At 46.9% G+C, this 20418-nt stretch overlaps 1 protein-coding gene across 2 annotated transcripts; it reads left to right on the top strand.

The window, feature by feature from the left end:
- Positions 1-454: 454 nt before the first annotated feature.
- On the top strand, positions 455-10333 carry KCNS1 (potassium voltage-gated channel modifier subfamily S member 1). Of its 2 annotated transcripts, XM_017877985.1 has the most exons (5): positions 455-646; positions 1203-1406; positions 2334-2412; positions 2877-3910; positions 6188-10333. In XM_017877985.1, exons 3-5 carry the CDS (start codon positions 2337-2339, stop codon positions 6656-6658), a joined length of 1581 nt encoding a protein of 526 aa, XP_017733474.1. In that variant the 5' UTR covers positions 455-646; positions 1203-1406; positions 2334-2336; the 3' UTR covers positions 6659-10333. The 2 variants fall into 2 exon arrangements, with proteins under 2 accessions (XP_017733474.1, XP_017733473.1); XM_017877984.1 differs by lacking the exon at positions 1203-1406.
- Positions 10334-20418: the final 10085 nt, after the last annotated feature.

Consider the following 20418-nt stretch of genomic DNA (forward strand, 5'->3'; position numbering starts at 1 on the left):
AAATGATCGTTTCAAGTTTCACAGCTCACCTAGGAAGAACCTGGGACTCCAAGGGAGATGAGGCCACCTTCTACAGCTCCCTCACTCAGTTGCCCACGGTGTGAGGAAGTGACTGGAGCTCACCCCTAAAATGGGGGACATAAGATCCTGGCCCTGTCAAGAGTGTGCCAGGAATAGCTGAGATCAATCACTTACGGCAGCTGAAGTACCCTGGCACATACTAAACACTCAATTAAGCAAATCATGATTACTGTTGTTCCTTTGCCAGAGAAGTTTCTGCTGAAATCCCTCTCTAGGGGGAATCCTCATGCCCTAAATGACCCCTCCTTCCCGGTCCCGTAACTCCGGAGGATGCCCCTGCAGGTAGGCCCAGTCTCCTGACACCACCACCCCCCAACCGAGTCAGGAATAGAAACCGCCGCCTCCAGCCGCCAGCGGCCTCACTCCCTCCTCCGGCAGCGATCGATGCGGCCTTCAGCCGCGGGGGACTAGGCAAGTAAGACGGAAGGAGAGGGCAGCGGGGCCGCCTGCAGTAGGAGGCTCCGCGGGGCCGGCGGGACAGCGGCGAGACCGAGTATAGCCAGCGGCCCCCAGCCTCAGTGCCTTTGGGACAGACACAGGAGGCGCCTGGGAGGTGCCACGACAGGTAAGGGGTCTCCTCTGGGGAGGGACGGGCTCCGGGATAGTCCGGGGCAGCCAGAGTGGGAGGCGGGGCTGCCTGGGGTTCCTGGTGCTCTTACCCCCTCTATGAGACCCCCCCACCCCACAAGGAGGAAGCAGTGTGGGGTGGCCGCGCTTTGGAGACCCTGGCTGGTCCAGTTTACTCATCTGTATAATGGGATTAGAAAACCTCCCCGGCAGGGTTGGTGTAGAGATTAAACCAAGTGAGGTGTGCATGGAGCCCAGAGAAGTGACTAGCAGATAGGAGGTGCTCAAAATAAGTGTGTGGAGAGAGAATGAAATGAAAAAACCTGGTGTCCAACCTTAGCTGTGCCATGGACTAGCTGGGTGATTTTGAACAAGTCACTTAATCTTTCTTACTGATCTTCAGGTTCTTGTCAGAAAATGTTTGTTGAATTAATTATCCCATTTCACAGAGCAGGAAAGTGAGTTCCAGATAGATGAAGGGATTTGTCCAATATTATGCTTCTAATGGGTGATGGAACTGGATTAGAAATTTCATTTTTTGATGCCAAATGCAGGTGGAGATCCAAGTGGAGGTGGGAGTGGAGCTACATCACACATGTTTATTGTGCATTGATTATGTGCCAGGGACCATGCTGGCAGTCAATATCTTGCATCATTTAATCCTCTGAGCCTCTCCTGGAAAGTATGATGCTACTCGGTTCCACAGATAGGGAAACAAGCCCAGAGAGGGCAACGAATGCACTCAAGGTCAGCAGCTAGTAAGTGGCAGACTGAGGTCTGACCAGAGGGAAGTACATGGGATTAACATTTACTGAGCATCTACTGTTTCCCCAGGGCTTTGAACAGATACCACAATAATGATTCATCCAAAGCAACATTACCCCCATTCTAGAGGTAAAAGAGCTAAAGCCCAGAGTGGGAAGGAGACTGGCCTGAGGTCACAGAGCTAATAGTGACAGAGCTAAGGGTGGAACCCCAAATTCATTCAACACCAAGCCCAGGTGCTTTACACACACTTAATCCCTAGTCTAGGCATTACTGAACCCACAATGCAAATGAGATTGCCAGTGGTGAGGAGGTGTCACTAGCCTCCAATTCCAGCAGAGCCAGGAGTCAGGGGGTGGTAGAAGAACCTAAATCCTCCCTGAGTATCCACTAAGGCTAAGCACTTTCTATAATCTACCTTCATCCTCCAGCCATCCCCAGAGGGAGGTGCTATTGTCTACAATGTGCAGTAAATTGAGACCTGGAGGATAAATAGCTTCCTCCAGCACCCCGGTGCATCAGGGGTGGAGATAAACCCAGGTTTGCCTGACTCCAGAGGACAGTGACACCAGTGAATAATTTATTAAATTCCTTCTGTTAGCCAAGCCCAAGAAAGACATTAGGTCATTTTATCTTCATAACCACACTTTGAGGTGAGTATTTTTATCTCCATTTCACAGAGGCTCAGAGAGGTGATGTGACTTGCCTAAGGTGACACAAGAGAGCCAAAGTTCAAGGTCATGTCTGGCTGACTCTACAGATGTTTTACATAAGCTAAAGCAGGAGATCTCAAACTTGACCATGTATCTGAATCACTTTCCAATCTTGTTAGAACGCAGACTGCTAGACCCCACCCTTAGAGTTCCCGATTCAGTAAATCGATGGCAGGCTGAGAATTTGCATCTTTGACGAATTCCTAGGTAATGCTGATGCTGCTGGTCCGGGGAACACACTATGAGAACCTCCGGTCTAAAGTGGTGCTCCCAACACCCCTAGGAGGTAAGTGTTACTATCCTCATTTTGCAGAAGAAACAGGTTCAGAGGGTTGGAGGGCCCAAGATCCCACAGTAGAACTTTGCTGTAAATAAATCCAAGTTTGTTCTGGAAAAGGAGACATCCTATTGAGCACCCACTAGGTGCCAGGACATCCTGCGATTCCATTGCTTTCCTATCCTTCCAGGTAGATCTCAGCATTTATTTTCCAAAGGAGAAAAATGAAATGGGGGTGGGGTGGGTCAGTGATTTGACCAAAGTCAAATGATGGGGATGAAGGATAGTCAAAGCCAGGCCTGACTCTGAGTCCAGAGGGCACCTGCCACCTACTGAGCGCCTCCTGCATACCAGATGCTTCACACAGAGTCTCCAACACCCCTTAGCTGGTTGGATGGAGGAGGGGATTTTAACCTGGTCTTCCTGGAAGGGAAGCCCAGGAACTCCTCAGCGCGCCCTTCCGGTGTCCGCAGGGAGGGGCACTGAAGTCTTGGTGAGCGAGTCTCCGAGCCCTGACACTGGGATCCGCTGGCGGCAAAGCGACGAGGTGCTGCGCGTAAACGTGGGTGGCGTGCGGCGGCTGCTGAGCGCGCGAGCCCTGGCGCGCTTCCCGGGCACGCGGCTGGGCCGCCTGCAGGCCGCGGCGTCGGAGGAGCAGGCGCGGCGCCTGTGCGACGACTACGATGCCGCGGCGCGCGAATTCTACTTCGACCGGCACCCGGGCTTCTTCCTGGGCCTGCTGCACTTCTACCGCACCGGCCACTTGCACGTGCTCGACGAGCTGTGCGTCTTCGCCTTTGGCCAGGAGGCCGACTACTGGGGCCTCGGCGAGAACGCGCTGGCCGCGTGCTGCCGCGCGCGCTACCTGGAGAGGCGGCTGACCCAGCCGCGCGCCTGGGACGAGGACAGCGACACGCCGAGCAGCGTGGACCCGTGCCCCGACGAGATCTCCGACGTGCAGCGAGAGCTGGCGCGCTATGGCGCGGCGCGCTGTGGTCGCCTGCGCCGCCGCCTCTGGCTGACCATGGAGAACCCGGGCTACTCGCTGCCGAGCAAGCTCTTCAGCTGCGTCTCCATCAGCGTGGTGCTCGCCTCCATCGCCGCCATGTGCATCCACAGCCTGCCCGAGTACCAGGCCCGCGAGGCGGCGGCCGCCGTGGCTGCGGTGGCCGCGGGCCGCAGCCCGGAAGGCGTGCGCGACGACCCAGTGCTGCGACGCCTCGAGTACTTCTGCATCGCCTGGTTCAGCTTCGAGGTGTCGTCGCGCCTCCTGCTGGCGCCCAGTACGCGCAACTTCTTCTGCCACCCGCTCAACCTCATCGACATTGTGTCTGTGCTGCCCTTCTATCTCACGCTGCTGGCTAGTGTGGCACTGGGCGACCAGGGCGGCAAGGAGCTCGGCCACCTGGGCAAGGTGGTGCAGGTGTTCCGCCTCATGCGCATCTTCCGCGTACTCAAGTTGGCGCGCCACTCCACTGGGCTGCGCTCGCTGGGAGCCACACTCAAGGTACGGCCTTTGAGGCCAGGTTGGAGCGGGGATAGGCGGGTGTAGCCATCAGGCACGTTAGCAGGTAAACTTACAAGCCTCCCAAGTCCAGGCTCACGTTGAACTGAGACCCCGTCCTTTGTGCCAGGCACAGGGCTGGACACCAGGTGTATGTTTCACATGCAGTCTGATTATCCCAATAGCTCTGTAAAGAAGGGTTTACCTTTTTCCTGGGGAGAAAACTGGAGCATAGCTTTGCTTGTCTTTCTTTTTCAAAGCAAAGAAAAAAGACAAAGATCACTTTTGATATATCTATCAAACATCAAATTATATGTATCATAAAGATGTGCCAAGCAGGATGCTGACTTTCTGCTAGAGCCTTTCTTCTGGCACTATCGGGGCTCTGATAATCATAGGTCACTCTTAATAGGTAAAGTCTAGGAATAGCCCCAGGAGCTAACACTGAGCACTCAATCTGTGCCGATTTCACATCCATTATCAATTTAGTCCTTAGGAGAACTTCCTCAGGAAGATGCTATTATTTATTCTCTTCCCGTAGATGAAGAAGCTGAGGTTGGAGGGTTGGCTCTTTAAAGCCTGGTTGCAGTTTACTGAGCATCCTCCTTGTGCCAGGTGCTGCATTGTGGGTGAATCACTGCCCTGGCAAGCTTGCGCTCAAGGGGGTGAAATCAGCCTGGTTTGAAGAGGGAGGCAAGGCGAACGGCATGTGCCGAGGCCTGGAGAGAGAACAGGATGAATGCTGGGAGGAGGACATGGAGGGAAGGAGATTCCCAGAGATGAGATTGAAGAAGTGAGCTGGGCAGGGTACCGAAGGGCCATGAAGTCTTGGCATATGATTTTGGACTTGGTCCTGAGGGTATAGGAGAGTTCCTGAGAGGTTTAAACAGAGGTAAGTGTTATTGTCACTGCTTTGCAGATGTGGAAACTGAGGCTCCAAGAGGTGACAGTGCTTGTTGGAGGTTCCTCAATAAGCAGTAGAGCCCAGAGAAGAACCCAGCTGTGCCTGTCTCCAGCACCTCATGTTCTTTCTCCTAAAGCTCCATGCAACTCTGCTGATAATCCCCAGACAATGCTAAAAGAAAGATCCCTTCAACCCAAGGCTTAGTAAAGCCTCTTGTATGCCCTCAGGATACTGGGTGCTGGCAGATGACCTAGGCAGAATCCTAGGGCACTGGGCAGGTATAAGGAATTACATTCACCAGATCCCGAGCTCAGCATCTCCCCAGGGAAGATCCCTGTGCCCCAGAACGCTGCCCTGTCTCCTCCATGCAGAGAGCCAGGGCCCAACACTACTAGCTTTGTCTTCAGTAGGGGAGAAGAGTATTACTGATCAGGGCTGCCAGGGTCTAAGATGCCGGTGTAAAATACTCCAGATGAGAGCCTTGCTACTCAAAGTGAGGCCCCTGACCACCAGCAGCTTTCTCATCATTTGGAAGCTTCCTAGACATGTGGATTATCTGGCTCTACCCAAGACTACACAATTGGGTTCTGCCAAGACCCCTGCACGATTCCTCCATGCATTAAAGTTGGAGAGAGTCTGCTCTAGACTAGGGGTTCTCAGCCTTGCATTACTGACATTTGGGATCAAGTAATTCTTTGATTTGGGAGCTGCCCTGTACATTTTAGGATGTTTAGCAGCATCCCTAGCCTTTACCCACTAGAGGACAGTAGCACACCTGTCCCAGTTGCAACAACCAAAAATGTCTCTAGACATTCCCAAATGTCCGTTCAGGGGTAGAGGGGAGGGGGGCAAAACCACCCTGTTTGAAATCACTGCCCTAGAGCTTGGCCTCAGGGACAAAGCAAACATACATGGCCATAGGAAAGTGGATTCTGTAGGTGGTCCAGGGGACTTATGTCCTCTCAGCTTCCCGGAGGAGCAAAAGAAATTTTTATACTTTTCAGATCAGTCAAAAGTACATGAAACCAACTATTTGCATTGTGGAATATAAACTATGGTTCTCTTGGTTCTGCAACAACAAGCTCTTCATTCCCTGGCTGTGGTGCCACCAGTAACCCAGAGTTAGAAAAAACAGCTGTAGCCTAGCAGATACCTTGGACAATAGAAATCAGGCCTGGGCTGAATACCAGGGAGTTTTGCTACCAACTGTAGTTCAAAGATCTTAAAGTCAGGGGACCTGGGTCTTAGCACCAGCTCTATCTTGCTCTGACTTTGGACCTGTCCCTTATACTCTCTGGGCCTCACTTTCCCCATATGCCTAATACCAGGCCTCTAAGCCCATCCACTCTGACTTGGCTTTCTACATTCTCTTTCAGCACAGCTACCGTGAGGTGGGCATCTTGCTGCTGTACCTGGCCGTGGGTGTGTCAGTGTTCTCTGGTGTGGCCTACACAGCTGAAAAGGAGGAGGACGTGGGCTTTAACACCATCCCAGCCTGCTGGTGGTGGGGCACAGTGAGCATGACCACCGTGGGCTATGGGGATGTGGTGCCAGTGACGGTGGCTGGCAAGCTGGCAGCCTCAGGCTGTATCCTAGGGGGCATCCTGGTGGTGGCGCTCCCCATCACCATCATCTTCAACAAGTTCTCCCACTTCTACCGGCGCCAGAAGGCTCTGGAGGCAGCCGTGCGCAACAGCAACCACCAGGAGTTTGAGGACTTGCTGAGCAGCGTTGATGAGGTGTCGGAGGCATCTCTGGAGACATCCCGAGAAACCTCTCAGGAGGGACGGTCTGCAGATCTAGAGACCCAGGCCCCCAGTGAGCCTCCACACCCTCAGATGTATTAAAACCAGGGATCTGTGACCCCCTGCCATGCCCCTACAGTCAGCTGAGCCAGCCAAGATTCCTCCCCTGCTAAAGTTCTTCATGGTAGTGAGCCTCTCAAGATCACTCATGCTGTCCTGAGAAATGAGATCTAAAAGCTGCATTCCTTCCTCCATTCCTTCCTCCAAAGGCCCAGGGCAGGACAGTGCTACCCTAGATTCTGTGAGATTCTGCGAGCAACTCAGAAACCTTTATAAACCTTCCTCCAAGCCATTCATGAAGCAGGCATGAGCCAGAGGGAGGAAGTTGAAAGGATGCTAATGATTCCTGAGCTCCTCCTGTACATGAGCCAGGTCACGTTTGGCCCTGTGTTGGAGAAAGATAATTATCACCATTTCACAGATGAGAAAACCGAGGCTAAGAGATGAGCCATGCCTCTCCCAGATGTCACAATTAGAAGTGGCAGAGACAGGTTTGGAATCTGGGCTTGTTGGTGGGCCTGGAGCAATGCTCCATCAACTCCATCTTTCTTCTGCCCTCATGAAGTTTGCATGTGGGTTTTGGGGATCCATGGATCCCCAGAGTTGATCCACAAGGTAAGAAATCCCTTTCAGAGCCAGAGAAAGGTCCAGACAGGAGATTTGGATATAGGAGCTCTGGATCTCAGCTGTGGTTCCTTTCTAGGAGCATCCAACAGGAGTCAGCTCTCAAAGATGAGTCCTGGAGGGAAGGAGGATGAGTCCTGGGAGGAAGTACAATAGCATTGTACTTGCCTCTTTAGCTGGTATGCAAGATTTGCTAAGCAATAATCTTCCAATCTTCCTCCCAGGGCTGATGTGAGAGAAAGAAAATCTGAAGGGGCCCTGGCCTGAGGTCTAGGAGACCCAGCTGCACCAAGACTTGCTGTGTAAAGTGGTCCAATCCCTGCCCCCAAGTCCAGATTCCAGCCCCTCTGTCAAACGGTCAGAATCTATGACCCAGAGGGCAATGAAAGCCAAGTAGAGCAGAGGGGTCTCTAACTTAAAGCCGGCTCAGCTCTGAAATGTTGGTGGCAGAGGGCTGACATATATGAATACTGGCTTCCCAGGCCCTCCCCCCGCAGTCTGACCTTGGCAGTTCCTTTCTGCCCATCACACAGACGTCCAGCCCTACCTTGTCCAGCCCTACCTAGAGTACCCATCCGGGCCCATGTGTGAGAGTCCTGTCCCTTCTGGCCAGCTCCAGCCCCGTCATCCCTGTTGGGGGCATATCTCTCATACCCATCTGCCGAATCTTCTCTCCACTTGCTGAGAAACTCAGAGGAGGGGGTCCAGTAGCCCTTTCCACATACTGTGGCTACAGCACCCAGCACTGTGCTACTGTTGTCTGACTGTGGCTGTCTCTGTCCCATCACCCTGAGCCTCAAGATGGAAGACATTGTCTGTTTGAACTCTGGGCTTGGTGCAGAGCAGGTGTTTGGTAAATGTTGAATAGATAATTCCTACAGCCCACTGGGTGCCAAGCACAGAGGGGGGAAAAAAGATAGCCAGAGAGAGACCTGGCCCTCAAAAAGGTGTGAACAAGACTGAAAAGGAGGTCTGTTCAGCTCTGCCTGCCCTGTCCCTGCTTGGTTCTTAAAATTTTTACAATATCTTCCTTGTAGGTTTACTCGCTTACTCAACAAATACTCATTGGAAGAGTCTTAAACTGGGGCTTCATGTGTGGTCTGCAGTCATGTTTTGGCTTAGTCCAACAGTACTTTATTATATTTTAAGAATTTGAATGCCTTTGCGTGAGGCATGCGCTCTCAGGTTCCCCATAGCGTCTCCCCCGCTGCCATCCACAGACGCACATGCTGTTGTTATGCCCAGCCACTCTGATTTACTGGCTTCTGACTTGTGGACTGCTTACTAGTCTCAAGAGATACAGTGGTGGAAAAATATATCCCTATACTCATGAAGCTTACTGACTAGTAGGAAAGATAGACTCTAATGCAATAATCACACAAATACATCATAGTGAGCTCTACTAAGTACGGGTGTGTATGATGTATCAGGGACCATGGCCCGAGAAAGTGAGAAGGCTTTCCTGAGCAAGTGACAATCTAACCTGCCATCCAAATGATAACTTGCTAATTAAGCAAATGGGGTTCCAGGGGGGAGTACTCCAAGCAGAGAGAATGGCACATGTGTGTCATACACAGGGCCTAGTACATAGTGGGCCTCCTACATATGCATGGATTCTGGGTCTCCAGATTGGAACAGAGGATGGAGCTAAGCAGGAAAGGGCTTCTCATGAATTCACCACACACATACCAGCCCTTCTGCACACTCCGCTCCTTACATCAAGGCCCGGCTGAACCCAGCTTAGGGGCAGATCAGAAGGGCTGCATGTACCACCCTTATGGTCTTGCCGAACACACCAAGAAACCCAATGGCTTCCAGATTTTCTGACCCTACGAACAGGTCCCTAATACTGGTGTGGAGAAAGCTCAAGAGAGAACCATCTGGCCTGAGCCCACTGTGAGGCTGTTTGTGGTCCTGGCAGAAAAGCAACAACTCGCTCCCCTTCCCATGTATCAATGAAAACCATTATGCAAATAAAGAGCTGGGCCTCAGGACGTGTTTCTGCTTGTGTGGAGATAGCTCCCTGACATGCTGCCTGAGTGCCTGGAGAGGGTGGGTAATATGTGGAGTGACTTGGAATCCACATTCTCAGGCTCCAGTCCTGGATTTGGCACAGACTTTGTCTGTGGTTGTGCCAGCCAGAACAGGTTGCAAGTGACAGGAATTCAGTTGGAACAAACTTGGTCAAAAAGGATAATTTATTGAATAATTAAAGTGATGAATAACTGTTAACAATTAGAGTTTGGGGTATAAGCAAAAGAAACTGACATTAAGCAAAAAATGAATTTGTTGGAAGATATATTAGTTTCCAGCAGCTGTTGTAACAAATTCAGACAAACCTGATGGCTTGAAACAGTAGAAACGTACTCTCTTTGACAGTTCTGGAGGCCAGAAATCCAAAATCAAGATGTCAGCAGGGCCATCCTCCCTCTGGAGGCTCTAGGGGGAAACCCTCTCCTTTTCTCTTCTAGTTTGTGGTGGTTGCCACCATTCTTGGCTTTCCTTGGCTGTGGCTGCATCACTCAAGTCTCTGCCTCTGATCTCACTTCACTGTCTGTGTATGTCAAGTATTCCAATGCCTCTGTCTTACAAGGACACTTTTGATGACACTTAGGCCCACCAGGATAATCCAAGATGACCTCATCTCAAGATCCTTAACTTAATCACATTTGCAAAAAGACCCTTTCCCAAATAAGGTAACAGTTACAGGTTCCAGAGATTAAAATATGGACATATGTTTGGGGCCACCATTTGGCCCACTACAGAAGGATATCTGTGAAATTCACCTGATCAAAGGAAGAGCTGACTGACGAGGCCTCAGGAAATATAGGAATGAGGGGAGCTCTAGGGACCTCAGTAGCAAGACTCATGAACCTTCTGTTTAAAACACTGCCACCCACATGATCTGCCTCCAGTCACCTTCCTTCCCTGTATCATCCTGCTCACAGTTCCAATCCCAGGAGAGAGTCTGATTTCACTTGAGTCATATGCCTCTTTCTTGGGAGGGATGGAGGGCAAGGTACCGTATTCGTATTTGCAGCAGTTGGAGGAAAGGTACTTACCCAAAGAAAAGACCACGTATTGTCACCAAAATAAAGGCAAAAGGTATTAATAGGCAAAAATAGCATACCATACACTCCCATCCTTTTCCCATACACACAGACTTATGCATGTTTCTAACATAAGGAAACTCTCTTATATATAACGAAAATATACTGATCTCCCCAAAGGAAAGACACCTTATGGGGCATATCCTATTCATGAATCCAGCTATAAGTTCATTCTTCCACTAGTACCACTAATTCTGTCTCAGTATCCTGTAATATAAGGAATAAATAGTAAATGTAACTGCCACCAGCATACCCTATATATACTAGAGGAAAGGAAAAGAAAAACACAGCAAGGAGGAAAACAGGTCATTGCTATGTCCTCATTTCTGTAATGGTCATAAGGCTGCCGCTGGCATTTATAACATCCCTTCTCTGTGAACAATGTCATGCCCCCTGCCTTTGGCCAGCACTTTAGTTGGTTGGGATTCTTTGTTTGATGGGGTAACCTAAACCTTTATTCGTAGAGAATCTGAGCACTTGTTAGTCCTGCTGGCATGTAAAGATTCCCCAAGGAATTCCATGGAGTTACTTGCATTCCTTTCTGCCTACTTTGTGTAGCAGTAACCATATTTCCCCTTGACAGGGTGGTTGATTACCCTAATCAAGATTGTAACTCCCTTTATACACACCTAGGGAAAAGAAAAGCTCAGAAAGTCCAGGTGACAGTCTCTCTAAGTAAGCAGAACTCAGAGTCATAGGGATAGGAAGCAATAGATTTGCAAGTGGGTCATTGGGTTTAATCAGAAAATAGGCAACTTGATTGAAAGCAAACTTCTCATGCAATCAACTTACACCATTAGGGTCTACGTGAGCCAAATCCCATATACCCATGGATACACTTGATGATGGAGTCCTTATAGGCATGCTTGACTTTCTATCTGGATGGATGATATCGTAGTTGGTCACAATGGGTCATAAGATTACCTGATGTCCTATAGTTAGGCCTTCATTCACCATCAAAGCCCAATAGCAAGCCAGGATCTGACAGCAGTAGAACCAACAAAATCCAGATAGCATTGTACTTCTTTTGTGGTGACAGAAGTACTACACATATGTCTAGGGTACTGGACACTCTAAGAAACTTCACTGAGATGCACTGTATTTATCTCCCACCTTGCAAAAGGTGTGTCTTACCTACAGAACTGAAGTGTCTGCTTCTTTGTGCTCTCCAGGCCCTGTTAATGTGATTTAGTCAACTGATTTAGCAAAATTAGTTTGCTATCTTTTAGAATAGGGATATTTGGGGAATCAAGGTCTTTCGGGTACAGAGCTGGCGAACAGAGGTATGCCTGAGTTAGAACAGTAAATGAAAACTCTTATCCCTTCTAGGTAATAGCAAAATGCTTCCAGTGGTTTCTGTTCCTCAGAGTAGAGAGTGAAACCAGTAGATGCATGACTCCAGGGACTGTAATCATGAGCATTTATCTAACACAATGGTTAAAAATGGAATTATCACCTGACTAAAATAATCCACTGTCATTTTCCAAGACCCATCTAATTTTGCACCTATCAGACAGAGGAAATTAATGGTGTTTTGATTGGAGTCATCAGCCTGCAAGGTCTTTGGTAGAAACACTAATCTTTGCAGCCTCCCCTAAAGATATGTTACTATCGTTGACTTTTCTATTTTGAAACAGTTGTTCAGTTGGATTCTATTGGCCTTTTATATCACAATGGCCCTCACTTCATGGGTCAGAGAGCCAAAATGGGGATCTTTTCCAACTATCTCTCTGAAACTGCTGATATAGAATAGTTTTGGAATTCCTCTGGGCCTCCAGTAGCATGGACAAAAGCCAAAACACGATTTTTCACATGAGATGGACCTACAGTGGTACTCTTGAACCCAAGAACCTGGTATTAGCAAGAAGTCTTCATCACGGTTCCCTGAATGTGGTATTTCCCTTTCCCCAGTATCCAGTTACCTTGGGAAATCGCCACAGATCCTTTTGGAGAAGGCAAGAGAAATAGTTATATGACACTCATGTAGAATAGCAGAGTCCTTCCTCAAAGGCAAGTAGCATATCCTTCAATCAAAGGGCTTTAGATCATTAAACGCAAGCCCAGTGTTAGGTGATGATCTGTAACTATCATAGTGGCTCAAGTCGTGACTTTTTTTTATTTTTTATTTTTGCCAGAACTGCAGAGTGTTTTTGGTTTTTGTCTTGCTTTGTTTTGTTTCTTATGTTTCGCTGGTTAAACAAATCAAGTAAGACTTTAGTGGGCTGCCTTTAACTTTTTAGGGCCCTACACTGTGGCAGTCTGCCATGGTTACTACTTGAGACAGTCACTACTACAGTTACTACTGTTACTGCCTGAGACGTCATTACAAGACTGAATGAAGGGAGGAACATAAAAATGAAAACTTAAGACAAAAGAAACTGTTTTAAAGGAAGGGGCCATGGGAAGAAGAAGAGAGCTCCCTGCTTCTAGTAAGCAAAGGCAGCCCCCGAGCTTCCATAGCCCCTTCTATTTATTGGGTAACAAGAGAAGGGAGGAGGAGGTAATGACTGGTCAGCTGCTTAACTGATCACAGGTTCATATTGTTACTAACAGGCTTCAGATGTACCTATTCACAAGAAACACTATGCTTGGGGCGTGACTGCCCTCAGCATTCCTTCTGGGTGGCAGATGCAGTTTGTCAGTTTGCCAACATTCTGCATTTATAAGGAACAGTTTACTGGTTACTCATATAGCCTCCAGTAGTATACTGAGTTGATCACGACCCTCATTCTTTCGGCCTGTAACACTACACCATGAGTTCTTGCCTCATACAGAGCCTACTGAATATTACAATGATCATTCCCACTTCATTTCCGAGGACGAAGTGCCAACGCCTGGCCTCCCACATCTTTGCATTCTTCTTCCTCTCTGAATCAGGCAAACTATTTCAAATTACAGCCTCTCCACCCAGCATTCCTGACTTTCCTCAAAGCAAGGGTAAAGTGTGAGGGCTACAGTTAGAGGTATTTGTGGGAATGAGGCACAAAATAGATGCAATTCAGCATCCTGTCTTCAGAAATCTTTGAATCCCTTCCTCTACATGATGCCAAGGGATTTGGGGCCCTTAAGTTCCATTTCGCATGGGCCAGCATTTGTTTTAAGTTTGCATTTTGTTAAGAGCCTTGCCAGCTCCTGGAGCTAGCACAGAGAATGCCAAATAATCCCTGGTAAGTGAATCCATATCAAGAAGATCAGCCTGAGCCAAAATTACATTCCCCCTTCCTTGACAAAACACCACAAAATCCATTTCCACAGGTATTTCCCCAAATTTTTGATGGTGTCAGTTAACAAGTTTCTACAATTCTGTACAGGTCCAGGATTTTTACCTACTGTGTCTACTTGTCATGCTCTAGGCCAAACTGATCCCCACCTTCCAGCTAAGTACCCTTGAGGGATGGGGCAAGCAGGAAATTGTGAGCTTTCTCCTGTAAGAAAAGGTGTGAACTGTTTGCACCCGGTGTTTTAGAACTGTTTGCACCCAGTGTTTTTAGAGAGCTTTTGATTTTCTCCCACATCTCTCATACGATTATTCCACTTGTCATAGTCCCGCACCCTATTAATGCCTAACTTCACAAAGTGCAGCAGGGCTGTGAATTCAGCCACCTGCATAATCAATTGCCAACTTTGGTATTTGCAGAACTCAGCCCTACTGCAAGTCATAAGAGTCTTTTACTGTAGTCATAGAAATACTGTCTGTTCATTCTGTATGGAAAAAAAAAAAGGCATTGGGGCTTCCTTTGTTGACTCTCCCTTTCTTTATATTATTCTGTACAGTTAGAAACAAAATGCTCTATCACACAGCCTGAACATTCCTCACTTCCTTAAAATTAACTGTGACACGTGTTATCCCTTCTCTGAGAGCTTCATCCTCAGTGCTCAGATGCTATGAAGTAATGTAAGACATAGGTCTTTACCATTGCAGACCACTGCTGGCTTCCCAGACTAAAGCATGAACAACAACCTCATTGTATTTTGCCCCATCACAGCTCACTAATTTTGAATATCCCACATTTCCTAGAGGATATGGTGTCTATAACTCAACTCTAGTTCCAATTTCTGCATCAGTTAAGAATCTTTGGTTGCAAACAACAGAATCCAACACTGGAAAACTTAAGCCAAAAAATGACTGCACTGGAAAGGTACTGGATAGGATCAAAGTCAAATTAAACAATGAGGCTTTGAGAAAGATAGCAATTTGAGCAACATAGGGATTGAGGTAGGTAAAACTCATAAATCACCTCTTTGGGGTACTGAAATTAAAAGAGCTTAGTGACAACTGCCTCCATTGTATAAATCACTCTGCTCATGCTAAAAAATTCCCTGAAGATTGAGTCTAACTAGACTGGTTTGGGTCATATGCTCATCACATGATTTGGGGGCGAGATGGGAGCAACCATCACAGACAGTCCCACCAGGACATAGATGGCAGAGGGGTAACTCCCTGAAGGAAGATGGGGGTCATTTCATTAAAATGAGGGGAAAGGATCCAGGGGAGATAAAACCAACTGATATCTTTTACAATACCACTGAGTGAGAATGGCAGCCACGTGGCTTGGTTTCAGCAACAATGAAATCAAGAATGAGAGACAGAGAAACAGAGGGAGAGATTGATTTCTGCATCACATGGTAGATAACAGGGTTACCAACATCTCCCAGTGTGGTATCTTGTAGCGCCTCCACCAGAGAACTTCCCATTTCTAGTCTGAAAAATCTCTGCTTGGCCCATAGATTGGTCACCTTGGGAAGGCAACTGGATCATTCAACTGTGGTGGAGAGGCTGGGTCACGTGAACCTATGGCTGGAGTAGGAGTCAAGCAGTTCCCAGAACAGGGAGCACAGGACAGATCTCAGTAATCCCTTGCAGTCTAGCTCTCTTGGTCTTCAGTTTCAACTTCCGTAAAATGGAGGGATAACATCCAGAGATGTTAAGAAGCAACTGGGGGCACGTGGGACAGCACATCTGGGCTCTGAGATGTGATGTGCTTGTTGTTAATGATAAACTGTCTAATAGTTTCCCCCTCTTTGCAGTGACCTCAAGGTGGCGACTTCCTTTGTGAGACATAATATTCCTTAGGGATTATCAGATTTAAGATCTGCCCCCTCTCCAGCCCCAGTTTACAGATCAGAAAAGAGAGAGCCAGAAGTCCAAGGTCACACAAGAAGCAAATCCCATTCCTGAGTCCCTTTGAGTGAGAAGAGCTGTTCAGCTCAAATAAGGGCCAAGCAGGGTGTTTACACTGGGACATCGGAGTGGAAGAGACTCCAGGTGACTCATACAGTACTTTTTGAAGCCCCCAAGAATGAAGATAGCCTAGCAAATAATAGTCATCCTCCACATATCCTTGTCACTATAATCTGCAAAGTGGTTTCACATACATTATCTCACATACTTCTCACAACAACCCCACAAGACAACAGCAACAATAATAAAATAGTAGTATCACCACTGAACACATGAAAAAACCAAGATCCATGGTCAGACAGTTAAAAAAGCAGCAGATCAGGGATTCAAACTCAGGCTTTTTAATACCAGATTGTACTCACTCAGCACCACTTTCCACTATTATCACTTTGGTAAACTTAACTTCCCAGGCACCACTGAAGGAAGTAGCTTTGAAGTGTGGGTCCTATAATAAGTTTCTTCTATCTGAAGGCAGCCCTGAGGTGCTGGCTGGGATGGTCCTCACTACCAGACCTCATACTTCAGGCCAGTCTGGCCCTGCCGGTGTGGAAAGAATTCTCCAGGAAGTTAATAAGTTGAGAAGATAATCTTGTAAGACAGGAGTCTTTGAGAAGGGGAGGGTGGGGCACAGGGGAGTGTCTTTCAGAATCCTGTCTGCTAGAAAGGAGAGAAGGACAAGGGCAGTTATAGGCTGGTATTTAACCTTGTTCAAAAGGGCAGGGTTCAGAACCCTCAGGAAATTCATTCATTCAAGAGAAAGAATTGTACACACCTTGGTTTTTGAAGTCACATCTGGGTTCAAATATTGGCCCTGCCACTCATCAGTTGTGTGACCTTAGATTGGACCTGTTGACCTCTAAGGGGTATTGTATCAGGACCAACCTCCAACTGGTATCCAACCCCCACCCCACCTCCCCGCCGTCTTTTCCTACCTACCTAGATAAATAAGGAATCTTTCAGGTACAAGTGAAAGAGACCCAACAAAGTGACTTAAGTACAGGTGGATCCAGAGGTTCCACTGAAGTCATCATGACATTTTTCCCTGCTTCTATCTCTGCTCTGTGTTTCTGTGTTGGCTTCAGACAGTAAGTTATTTAAAATATTTGAATAAAATGGGAGAATATGAGGGATGCCATGCGGTGCAGAGGAAAGAATGTGGTTAAGGCCAGAAAGAATTGAGCTTGAATCTTTGCTACTTATGAGGTGTTTGATCTTGGTTGGGTTTCTTTGTCTCTCTGAGCCTGTTTCTTCACTTACCTTAGTTTAATAACATCCACACCTCAGAGTGTTATGGTCAAGTTCAAGTAAGATAATATATATGAAAATGCCTGGCACAGGGTTAAATATTAAAGAAGCAACAAAAAAAAAAAAAAAAATGCAAAGGAAGGAAATAGAGCTCAGCAGCCTCTACCAGGGCTCTTGTTTTCCTCTGGAGGGCAAAGCAATTCCAAGCAGAGGGCACTGGGAAAGGAAGGGGTTTGCTTATCTAAGAGACTCACTCTTACACTTGAGGCCTTGGCGTCTCGGAGTGAACACTGGAGTCAAGAAGCCTAAGTTTGAATCCAGACTTGACACTGCCAAGCCTTGGGCCTCTGTTGGATCATTCATCAGAACAAGATGCTGGCTGGGATAAATACTCATGGGCTAAGAGTAACCATCCCTTACATCTGCATAGGCCTAGGTAGTTTCCAAGGGGCCTTCCCATCCATGATCTTGGAAGCTTCTAAAACAGCCCAGTGGAGTTAGAAGACAAAAAGGTTTGTTTGTTTATTCAAGTATAAAATACATATGGGAAAAAAAAAACAGATCCTAAGGGTTCACACTGATAAATTTTCTCAACATGAACACACTTGTGAAACAAGCACTCAAATAAAGAATTAGAACTTGAGTAGCATTGTAGTCCCTCCTCACACTCGCATCCAGTCACTACCCCACAACCAACAAAGGTAAACGGTGCCCTGACTTTTAACATCATAGAGTAGGTTTCCTTGGTTCTGAACTGTATATAAATAGAATTGCACAGTATGTACTACTTTGTGTCTGGCTTTTATACAGTGGCAAAATACATACGGAATTTACCATTTTAACCATTTTTAAAAGTAAAGTTCTGTGGCATTAAGTACACTCACATTGTTGTGTAAGAACATCTATCTCCAGAGCTTTTTCATCTTCCTCAACTGAAACTCTGTGCCCATTAAACACTAACTCCCCATCCCTCTCTCCTTCCCTCTGCCAACCGCCATTCTACTTGGTCTCTATGAAGAGACCTTGCTACTCTAAGTACCTTATGTAAGTGCACTCATGTATTTGTCCTTTTGTGACTGGTTTATTTCACTTAGCATAATATTCTCAAGGTTCATCCATGTTGTAGCATGTGTCAGAATTTCCTCCTCCTTAAGGCTGAATAATATTCCATTGTATGTGTAGGCCCTATTTTGCTTATTCATTCATCCATTGATGGATATGTCTAGCTTCATTTAAATATTTGAAAGATACAGCCATATTGCTGCACATAGTGAGAGACTGAATGTACAAATGGACAATCCCAGAATATATATAAAAATAGAACTTTGACCCACAACCTGCAGTAACCTGCCCAGGAAACCAACCCCATATCTACAATAAATAGCCCAGGTTGCCAGCCTGCTATGTCAGACTTGCAGGAAGCCAGATTGCTATCTCCAGTGGCAATCCAGGAAGCTAAACAATAACTTCTGTAACAATCAAGTCAAAATGGTCAGGACTTGATTAATAACTGACAGCTTCCCCAATTTTTGTCCCCACTTCCAACTTAGGATCAGAGAAACCAAATATGCACCCCTAAATCAATCACATAGGATGTCCTGCTTCTAGTTAGCCCTCCTACAGCTTTCCCAGGCCAACAGCTTCCAACAGGGGATCCCTGAAGCCTTCCTTTTTTTCTACTGTAGAGCTTTCCCATTCCTTTACCTGCCTTTGAGTTTCTGCCAAAATGCAGGTAACAGTGGCTGACTTCTTTGCTGTAGCAAGCTCACAATACCCTTTTGCTTATTTCCACAGTAGCTATAGGTAGCTCATTTTCATTATTGTATAGTATTCCACTATGCAAATCTACGTAATTTATTTATGCTGCCACTGGGCATCTGGATGGTTTCCGGTATGGCAAAATTATAAATGCCATTATGAATATTCTAGTACATGTCTTGTGGTAAAAACGCATACATTTCTGTTGAGAAAATAGCTAGGGAAGGAATTGCTAAGTCACGGGTATATTCACCAGTACTCAAGAGTTCCAGTTGCTCCACATCCTCACCAGTACCTGGCATTTCTATTTCTTCCATTTTAGTTATTATCGTGCATACATGGTAGTAATGCATTAAAGTTTTAATCTGTATAGTTGTCCCTTGGTATCTGCAGTGAATTGGTTCCAGGAACTCTGATGGATACCAAAATCTGCATGCAGATGCTTAAGTCCTTGATATGAAATGTCCTAGTATTTGCATATAACCTATGCACATCCTTCTGTATAATTTAAATCATTTCTAGATTATTTATAATACCTAATACAACGCTATGCAAAATACATAATGTAAATGTTATGCAAATTACTGTTATCCTGTATTGTTTAAGGAATAATAAGAAGAAAAACAGATACAATTTTTTTTTTTTTTGAGACGGAGGCTTGCTCTGTCACCCAGGCTGGAGTGCAGTGGCACAATCTCGGCTCACTGCAACCTCTGCCTCCCGGGTTCAAGCAATTCTCCTGCCTCAGCCTCCCAAGTAGCTGGGATTACAGGCACGCCACCACACCCAGCTAATTTTTGTATTTTTAGTAGAGACAGGGTCGCACCATGTTGGTCAAGGTGGCCTTGAACTCCTGACCTCAAATGATCCAGCAGTCTCAGCCTCCCAAAGTGCTGGGATTACAGGCGTGAGCCACTGTGCTGGGCCATTTTTCTTTTCCTAATATTTTTGATCTGTGATTGGTTGATGTAGAATCCATGGATACGGAGGGCTGGCTGTATTTTCCTGATGACTGAAGTTGAGCACTATTTCGTGAAGGCATAGTTTCAAAATGCATAAATCATGCCAGTTCCTTGCTTAAAACCCTTTGACGGCTCTCCATCTCATCAGCAGTAACACCCAAACCCCTTCCCATGGACCATAAGGCCCTGAACATTCTTGCCTTCACCCACCTTGTACATGCTGTTCCAGCCAGAGAAGAATCCTTCCATTCTTCCAACAAGCCAAACTTTTGTTCTTATCTCAGGGTCTTTGTTCTTGCTGTTCCCTCAGCCTAGCTGGCTCCTTCTTGTCATGCAGGTCTCATTATAAACATTGTTTCTCGGCCGGGCACGGTGGCTCACGCCCGTAATCCCAGCACTTTCGGAGGCCGAGGTGGGCAGATCACGAGGTCAGGAGATCAAGACCATCCTGGCTAACATGGCGAAACCCCGTCTCTGCTAAAAATACAAAAAATTAGCTGGGCGTGGTGGCAGACGCCTGTAAACCCAGCTACTCAGGAGGCTGAGGCAGGAGAATAGCATGAACCCGAGAGGTGGAGCTTGCAGTGAGCCGAGATCACGCCACTGCACTCCAGCCTGGGCGACAGAGCAAGACTCCGTCTCAAAATAATAATAGTAATAATAAAATAAATAAATAAACATCGTTTCTCCAGAAGCATCATCATTCTATATAAAGCCATCTCTCCCTACACATACACACACACACACACGCACACACACACACACACACACACACACACACGCACACGTTACTTTCAATCCCATTACCCTGTTCTTTTCTTTTTGATGTACTTCATCATTCTCTGAAATTACCATGTGTTTACATGTTATATAGAATTTCTGTGAAAACAACAGCTACAGATCTAAACTAATCTTGAACAA

This window comes from Rhinopithecus bieti, unplaced genomic scaffold, assembly GCF_001698545.2.
Source record: "Rhinopithecus bieti isolate Rb0 unplaced genomic scaffold, ASM169854v2 scaffold_10347, whole genome shotgun sequence".
NCBI classification, from domain to species: Eukaryota; Metazoa; Chordata; class Mammalia; order Primates; family Cercopithecidae; genus Rhinopithecus; species Rhinopithecus bieti.